Source organism: Trichoderma breve, chromosome 1 (assembly GCF_028502605.1).
Source record: "Trichoderma breve strain T069 chromosome 1, whole genome shotgun sequence".
NCBI classification, from domain to species: Eukaryota; Fungi; Ascomycota; class Sordariomycetes; order Hypocreales; family Hypocreaceae; genus Trichoderma; species Trichoderma breve.
This window is the reverse complement of record NC_079232.1, coordinates 3,874,180-3,882,758: the sequence shown is the minus strand read 5'-3', so window position 1 is coordinate 3,882,758 and position 8,579 is coordinate 3,874,180. Positions and strand designations below refer to the sequence as shown.

Genomic DNA, 8,579 nt, shown 5'->3' with positions numbered 1-8,579 from the left:
ATCACGAGCACAGCTATGGGGGTTTTCATACGCGTCGAGGGCGATGGCTGGACACTGAAGGGCGTCGAATGTTTCTCGCCTGGGTCGTAAAAATTCGAACACGATCGGGCGGGAGGCGACTGGATTGTTGGTCGAGGAAAAGGTGAGAGCAGGCTGGCTCAGCGAGAGAGTGGGATGAAGGGGGCAAAAAAAGCGGCCGTGGGAAATAAAAGGAGGACAAGGCAAGATGACAAGGCCAGGCGGCAGCAGCTGAAGTCGGCGGGCGTCTGGATTGATCGGGCTCCTGAGGCAAAAGATTCGTCAACGGCCGGCAACGGGGATGGAGGAGGAGAAGGAGGATGGGGAGGAGCGACGAAACTGAGAGGGTGTCTTTGCTGCAGCGCGAGAACGAGTGCGGCGGCACCCTCGAGGTACGTACCGGCCAGGGTGTCCAATCATGCAGCGTCGCCAGTGCAAGTCCAAGCCCAGCCCAGCCCGTAGCGGCACAGTCCAATCCGGTGTCGAGGATTCCGGGGCCCAGAGAGGAGAGTCCAGAAGGGCAGCGAGCGAGCGAGAGACTGAGGGGGTACGAGCACACGGCACTACGGGAGCAGCAGTGCGCTGTAGCAGTGCCCGTATCGTACGTATGTACAGTACTCGTAGCACTAGCACGGAGCGCTGGTGCTGGGCTGGTGCTGGTGCTCATCCATCCTGCAGAACCAGTGCAGAACTGAACTGCGAAAAGAAACTTGCAGAGAGGGCGGCACTCATCTCAGCGCCAGGCGACAGAGGCAACAGGCGCTAAGCCCAACGGCGAATGGGCGGTGGGATAGCGACGTCTTAGTGTGCGTCCAAGGCCCATCCATGCACTGGGGCCGTGGGCGTACGAGTACCGAGTACTTGCACGGAGCGCCGAGTACCTCGCGGCTGGCACAGTGGTGAGCGTGCGAGCCAAAAAAGAGGGCGAGACGGGGGGTGCGCATGTAGTGGTGGCAGGTCGGCAGGTATTCGGTGCTAGTGCCTGGAGGGCAGTAGTACGACCGCTCGCAGCGCTGGTTGCTGCCTGAGGCGGCGACGGTCTGGCGGCGGCATTGCACCACTGCAAGATCCATTGCCAGCCATCGGGCTCGGGGCTGGGCTGGGCAGGGTACAAAGGTACAAAGGCCGAGGTATGGTGCGGGAGGAGGTGATGCAGTCAAGCAGGAGAAACGCTGACGAGGGGAGAGAAAAAGGTCGAGAACGGGCAGCGGAAGACGGATGCGAGAGAGAGGGGAAGGGGCCGCACCGAAGAGAGAGGACGGGAGGAAAAGAGTGTGCGCAGGCTTGTATGCGTGTGTAGATGCGAGTGCGGTCTGTAAGGTTTTGGGTGGGTAAAGCTGCGAGTGGGTAATGATATGCGAGAGCCTCTGGATGGGCGGGCAGTGTAATGCAGTATGAGAGCTTGAGCTTGTAATAGGGAGTCAGTCGGCATGTGAGATGGCCAAGGGGGGCCGGACGATTTGATGGGTAATGATCCATGGCGCATGAATAATCTTGCGTCCACACAGCATCGAGAGAAGAGAAGAGCAGCGCAGAGAAACAGAAGGGGGGAGAAGAGGAGCGAAGAGAAGCAACTTACCCGCCATTTGTGGTGCTCCGTCGATCTGGCATATCATGGATATCATTTGATGTCATGTCATGTCGGAAGGAGATGACGATGCCCTGACTGGAGAGGTTCTGTGGACGGTTTATAGCAGGATTCAGCCGCAGCTTGGCGAGAGAAGCCTGCCCATCTTGCTCATGATGGCCATGTTGCCTGAGGTGCTATGGGCTGAGGCAGCAGCTAGTCGCATAGGTAATGGAGAGAGCCGAAATAGTACTCGTAAGAGGAAGAGCAATAAGAACGAATATGATGGAGTGAGTCGCGGGGACGAAGATAATATGCAAACGTAGAGAAGTTGTGATGATTTCTTGCAGTTGGTCAGCTTTGAGGGTTTCCTTCTTTCTCGACAAACTCAGTAACAAGTGAGCGATGTTGACCTTGGAGATGAGATTCTAGGAAAAAAAACTCCATTTGATGGTTTCAAAGGCTCTTTGATGCGAAACTGGGAGCCAAAGCCTCAGGGTTTAGCGCCCAGCCGCTGTGTTGTTCAGGCACATGCCCCTATGCCCTACAAGAATAGAAGCAGAGCAAGCCCTCAGTGGCGTCACTGGTGATCCAGGGTTGGCCACTGTCGACTGCTTCCGTCCTGTACTGTGTGGATGGTGTGGTTGCAGTGAGCAAGGCCGGTGCGAATTTTACCACTTTGAGCCTACCACGTACGGAGTACGACCCAATCAATATGAGGCGGGAAATTGAAATTAATTAGCACGTCGGGACAGGATAAGATTTGAGTGGATGGACGTGACAGAAAGAATGATGGCCATGCCGGCAGCTGCTCTATTTGGCTGCATCTTTCTCATCCGACGCAGTAACTTCAATTGTAATTAATTAGGTCCATTTGCGCTGCTGGTGCATTGCAGCGTGCGAGTCCGGTATCTGCAAAGTTCGAGTGCATGTACCTGTACCGGCGGTTTCAAAGGAGTACGGAGACACAGCCAGCTCCGTGCAGACCTGCATGCGTCTCCTCCGGGTGCGAGAATTCGAATCGACAGTACATGAGCTCTCACTGCGCGACGGGATAAGCGTCAATGATTCAAGTCTTTTGTCTCCATGTTTTTCACTCAATACGGCTCCAACAGGGCGTACGATAACCTCTCCCTTGTCTAGGTACCAAGCAATGCAATGTATCGTATTGACGGTCGGAGTAAAGGCTACGGACACACACCCCGAAAGCCAACTCACACCACCCGCTCGTACTCGTACCAGCATCAAAAGAGTCGCTGCACCAACTTTGGCACAGTCAGAAAAAACCAAGCGGGGAATATGCCTGCACCACCGAAACAGCACCGCCGCCTCATTCGCCAGTCTCCAGCCTCTAGTCAAGCCTTGCGCTCGTCATCCCAGCAAATAGCCCTGCCGTCACAGCCTCCTGATTGGCCAGTCACAATAAGCAGAGCACAATAACGGACCTGTGCTCTGCGCGGCGCGCGAATCGCGTCGCTTCATCCTTGGAGTGCGAACTGGGGGGGCTTGTGAGCTGGCCAATGAGGCTGTCGGCGCAAGAGGACGATAAAACCTTGGCTGGCTAGCTACTGCTGTAGGTTTCAGCAGCTAGTGTGCATACGACTGGTCGTGTTTTGTTTTTGTTTTTGTTTTGATTGACTCGATTCTTTCTTTTTCTGTGTTGAATTTCCACATGTCGCCGGGCGTTGAGCTTGCAACACTTGTTTCCTAATCTAATGTAGCACCACCACAGGGACTCCGTTGCACTGCAATTTGGTCCCAATGTTACTTGGTCAGCGTCGTAAGCCTACGTTGCACCGCCTACAGCCGAAATACAGAGTAGCACGAAGCGTTGCCCCATTGGAGACCTTTCAAGATTACGTCGTGTTGTTGTGAAAGGATCATCATTGATACCAACTGTTCTAATCCTTGTGCTCCCTCTCGACTGCTGAACCCTGACCCCCAATCCTACTGAACAGTACAAAATCCTAGCCCACACACAACAAAGACATCGTGTCCCCATTTCTCTCCCACATTACGCCCTTTTATCCTGCGCCGCCCTCGATCCACCAGCCTTCTTCGTGCCACAGTCCAAGCCTGCGCTCACAATGAAAGCACAAAATGTGTAAAATCAAAAATTCCGCCTCCAATGGCCCCGAAGGACAATTGAGCAAGGAACGACTCCGCGCTGTGCAATGCAGGCCTTCCCAACTGTGCTCTGGAATTCTTGATCTCCAGGAACACGAAGCAAGGTAAGTATGAAGAAGAAAAGAAGAAAAGAGAACTGAAATGCGAGCTGCGGCGAGATTGTTTTATAGAAGATGGGCTGGTCCGTGCGCCACCGCTCCACAATGTTGCCGGGAGTTGTGATGCCTGAGGCAGAAACGACTAGAGCGAATCAACTCAGGCTCCCTTCGCTTGCCAAACGCCTCATGCAAACGCCGTGCCGCAGGTGAAGGGGGCGAAATACCAGTGCAGGAAAAGAGACGGTGAAGCAAAAAGCGAGGGAGCAAAGCCGCACCTGCTCATCTGTTAAAAAAGAGATGGCGATTCGAAGGAGGACAAGTCCAGCACCGTTTGGCCGGTTCGTAGATGTAAAGGCACAGTAGTCTGTGAATGGAGAGACGGACTTGCTACGGTACAGTACAGTCAGTCGCCTTCCGATGCTCTTTGTTACCAAGATTGATGGTACCACATAAGCCAAGGGCGCTACTGCTGCTAAAGTGTCTCCCCATTGTACTTGCGCTCATTGTGCAGCACACGGATACGCCGTATTCTACCAGCGCAGGACAATGTACCTGTACCGGGCGGAGCGAATGCAAGGAGTATCAGCGCTACCCCAGCGTTATCTGTTCTGCCATGGAAGCGGAGCCTTTCTCTGCGTCCTGGCCAATTGCAGCCCCGGACGGGTCTCATGACGCAGCCAACCACCGCTGAGACGCAGCACGGCAGCAGAGCGTCCCGTGACGTTAGTGGTTTGCCGTCGGCGTCACTGTACATGCCCCATAACGAGTGCAGTCGCTCAACCAGTACGACGGCAAGCAGCGCCAGCCTCACCTCTACCTTTATCATCTATTATCTCATCCAGTTGTTGCCTTTCGCCTCCATTTTCGAGTCGGCATCTCTTCTTCGTCGCTCTTCATCCTCTTCTCTATCCATCATATCCTACTACAGACTCATCAAATATCGATAACGATGCGTTTCTCTACCACCGTCGCCTATCTGGCTGCCTGCCTCGCCGCTCCGGCCACGGCCCTCGCCATCTGGGGCGATTCGGCCTCCGCACTGGACGCTTCTCTCAAGGTCCCTGGAGAAAACCCCATCGAGTACTGCAGCGCCGACCGTGACGACGACCTCATTGAGATCAAGAAGGTCGACTTGGCTCCTAACCCCCCCAAGCCGTAAGAATCTTCCCCGACAAAATTCTTCCCTCTTGACTTGGGCTAATGATTCCCCATAGTGGCAAGGCACTCCTCATCACGGCCTCTGGTGTCGTCAAGAAGACCATCACAACGGGTGCATACGTCAAGGTCACTGTCAAGTACGGCCTCATTCAGCTTCTCTCCACGACTGCAGACCTGTGCGAGCAGCTTGACAATGTCGACCTTGCCTGCCCCCTTGAGAACGGACAGATGACCATCACCAAGAGCGTCGATCTCCCCTCTGCCATTCCTCCGGTAAGCCTCCTTTTCAATCCATCGGCGATCATCTTTCATGCTTACACATGTCAATAGGGAACCTACAGCGTTCTTGCCGACGTCTACTCCGCCGATGACGAGAAGATCACCTGCTTGAAGGCGACCGTTAACTTCCCTCGACCAAGCCTGGGCTCTTTCGAGAACACTGAGGAATTGTAATTTCTACTTTATGCTACGAGAATGATTACGGGCAACTGGCAACGGTGGAGATGATTCGGGTTCTGTTTTTCTTTTTCTTTTGACTGCTGGGTGTTTTTTATTTTCCTAAATGGCATTGCTACGGCTGCGTTGGCTTCTTCTGGGCGAGATTGCTGTACTCCTTGGGTGATATTCCGATTCGGTTCATAGGCACATCATTGCGGCGCTCTTGTTACTCCTACTAGAGGAAAGCACGCGTAATAATCCTGATAAACCAGTATACACTCGGCTCTTGATGATTGTATTGATATTATATACTCGTCATGTGGTATTGGGGTCCTCCATTGACGCTCCACACAGTTCCCCATCTCTTCTAATAATACGACTCTGCGTACAAGATGAAACATTTACTCTCCAAACAGACGACGCACCCGTCTCAGAACACTGTCCTTCTCGGGATCATAAGGATGATCTTTGCTTGGAATCTCGAGGACCGTGGGGAAGGCAGCGGTGTAGGTATCGACTCGGTGTCGTATCCGGTCGGCAACCTAACGTTATCAGTACGCTTTCGTTCCACGGCGATCACGACCATTCCTGCTCCAGGATAAACTAACATGCTGGTTGATCAAGACGATGCCAATGTCTTTTCTCTCGGTAAAGCTCTCAAAGGCAGATTCGATGGCTGCGGTCTCTGTCTTGCTGTCGACGACAAGGAAGTTTTTCTGCGCATCGGCGCCGGCAGTGATGTGCTATAGACTGTGTGAGAAGAGGTCCGACCATATCGATGGCAGCGCTGCCATTATAATCTCGGGAAGCGAAGGGGTCTCTTTGTCCTCCAGGTGAAACTCACGCCGATGCCCGCGAGCAAGAGGCCCGTTACAGAGTCCTATACGTTGATGTGTTTGCGTTAGCAGGATGCGAGACTCATCTGCGTGCGGTTTATCCCGGGGAGCGAAACTTGCCTCGTCGCCGATGACGGCAAGGAACTGCCGGTCTTTGAAGTCGGCGTTAGAAGCCATTGCGAGGGCGGACAATGGCGATTCTAAGGGGTGGTAGATGGGAGAGGTGTTGGAGGTTGATGAAGCTTTGGCGACTGCTATAAGTTTAGTTGCCTTTCAGGCCGTTGCTGTAATGGCCCCGCGTTGGAGCGGCTGAGAGAGGTGTACTTTGCTTTGAGGTATTGCCGGAGGCACAAGTAGCACCGATGGGCGCATGCCGCTGTGTTTGACTGGGCAGTCTCTAGCTCGATAAATACTGCTCTTTGTCTTTGTATCACCGTAAAATTGATAAATACTAAACTTGAAATTGAATAAGTAATGCCAGAGCAAATTTCATCTTGTTAATCTACTTCATACGCAATCTGTGCAACTCCTTGAACTGTTGTTTGATCATCTTTGATAGTTTGATTCTTTGCAAGATCTGGGTACTTGACAGCAATGTACCTATCAAATGTCACTGGGCGGTGGACTTGCTCTTCCAGCAAGCAAGGGCGCTAGGCTCCAGGCGGAAATTTCGCAGTGGGAAAACCTAGGACCGCCAAAGTAAACAAATTCGCCGCCAGTCCGACAACTCTTTGTTTCTTCCTCTCCAACCACCACCCGTGGCCATTCTTCTTTTCTTTCACGGTGCGATCAGATAGCAAGGCTTGTGTCGCCTTTTGTTAATTGATCGTGCGAGACCTTCAAATCACACCCCGCAAAGATGCCTCGACTCGTGCGGCGGAGACCGCTCTGGGAGCGCATCACGTCCCTGCTAAATCCCATGGACTTTCTCTTGTGGCTCTCGGAAGAGATGGAGACGAGGGACTGGGACTCGAAGCTGGCGGGCACGCAGCTCGGCTTGGGCATGAACTTTGTCTTTCTGCTGGCGCGCGCAAATTTTGGGTCGTCGTATGAGTGGTCGGACGACGACATTTTTGGCGACGACGGCAAGCCTTCGTTGCTTTCCTGGGTGGTAAGTCCTCGATGAAGCCATCGCATGGTGTCGCGCTGGATGAACTAACACTCTCTACCAAGACTTACCCCGTTGTCTGGGGCTTCGCGCTTTTTTCCTTCGTTAACGCGGCTTACGCCTTCACGCGAACGCGAAAATACCGACTGTTCGAGGCCAACATCGACCAAGCCCCGTCGACACCCTCTGCGCGACGAGTCCAGGTCCAGTCGTCTCCCGCGACGACATCCTCACCGCTTCAATACTTTGCCGACAGACTCGCCGCAGGCTCTGCCGAGTCGCGAGCACATCCGGATAAGAGACGAGATGTGTGGGAACTCGCGGTCTGGGATCCTCTACCCATATCCTTAAGACTGGTTTGCTTGTTCAGCCCGGGACACGTTTTGGCCTACCTCCTCTTTCTACCTCTGGCGCCACTGGATCCCCAGCCTAGTGTCACTGTGTTCAACACCATCGTCATGCAAGTGGTGCTCTCTGGACAGATGCTTCTCCTCACTTCGCGGTTCGCGCAGCAGGCAAAGGATAACGCCATCATCCAAAAGGAGGTCATGAATGAGTACAACACCAAGTTTGTTCATCCTCGACTCCAACCCGTTGTCAGAGATGTTGGTACCCAGGTTGCGGCCGAGCACTCTCCAAAGGGCCGTGGATTTGTCCAAGTTGGCACACCGACAACACTGATTAGGAAGTCCTACGCCACGCGAGCTACATCTTCTATCGATTACGACGATTCCATGTCCACCGGTCGCAGCAACTTCATGAAGCCGCAGACGTTCGGCACTTACGCCCCGATTCGCTCAGAAAGCACCCCCACCAACATGATCCAACCTCGCTCTACTTCTACGTTTAGGCAACATATGATGGCTGATAAGCCTACCGCTCCAACTTCAGCTGCGGCCACGGCTCCTATGCCACTCTCGGCCACATCCGCAAACACCACCAATTATGGAGGCAATATGGGCATCTACGATCATGACAAGTCGCCTCTTAAGAAAACCATGGGCATTAACACCTTTAACGAACCTGCCTCGCCCCGAAATTCACGAGAGATGGCGGCCCTTGAGCAGCAGAGATTTTCAACCAAACACGCCGATTCACAGCGGTCGGCGAGCGCCCTCAGCAGAGGCGTATCAAATCCTTACCAAGGGGCAACAAGAAATAGGGCAGCACAGCAAGACAGGCCATCTAGGTGGTAGCCCTCTTCCTGCTGCCAAAACTTGATTACGCTC

At 53.5% G+C, this 8,579-nt stretch overlaps 3 protein-coding genes across 3 annotated transcripts; 2 read left to right on the top strand and 1 right to left on the bottom strand.

Moving 5' to 3' along the window:
• Positions 1-4,759: 4,759 nt before the first annotated feature.
• T069G_01173 (ML domain-containing protein) lies at positions 4,760-5,421 on the top strand (the record flags this gene model as incomplete). Its single annotated transcript, XM_056168383.1, has 3 exons — positions 4,760-4,965; positions 5,025-5,241; positions 5,299-5,421. 3 exons carry the CDS (start codon positions 4,760-4,762, stop codon positions 5,419-5,421), a joined length of 546 nt encoding a protein of 181 aa, XP_056033699.1.
• A 386-nt stretch (positions 5,422-5,807) lies between these two features.
• T069G_01172 (ATP synthase (F/14-kDa) subunit domain-containing protein) lies at positions 5,808-6,419 on the bottom strand (the record flags this gene model as incomplete). The annotated part of the gene is made up of 4 exons (XM_056168382.1): positions 5,808-5,948; positions 6,015-6,149; positions 6,251-6,286; positions 6,363-6,419. The coding sequence occupies 4 exons, from the start codon at positions 6,417-6,419 to the stop codon at positions 5,808-5,810; spliced, it is 369 nt and encodes a 122-aa protein (XP_056033698.1).
• Positions 6,420-7,101: 682 nt separating this feature from the next.
• On the top strand, positions 7,102-8,546 carry T069G_01171 (uncharacterized protein; the record flags this gene model as incomplete). Its single annotated transcript, XM_056168381.1, has 2 exons — positions 7,102-7,353; positions 7,416-8,546. 2 exons carry the CDS (start codon positions 7,102-7,104, stop codon positions 8,544-8,546), a joined length of 1,383 nt encoding a protein of 460 aa, XP_056033697.1.
• Positions 8,547-8,579: the final 33 nt, after the last annotated feature.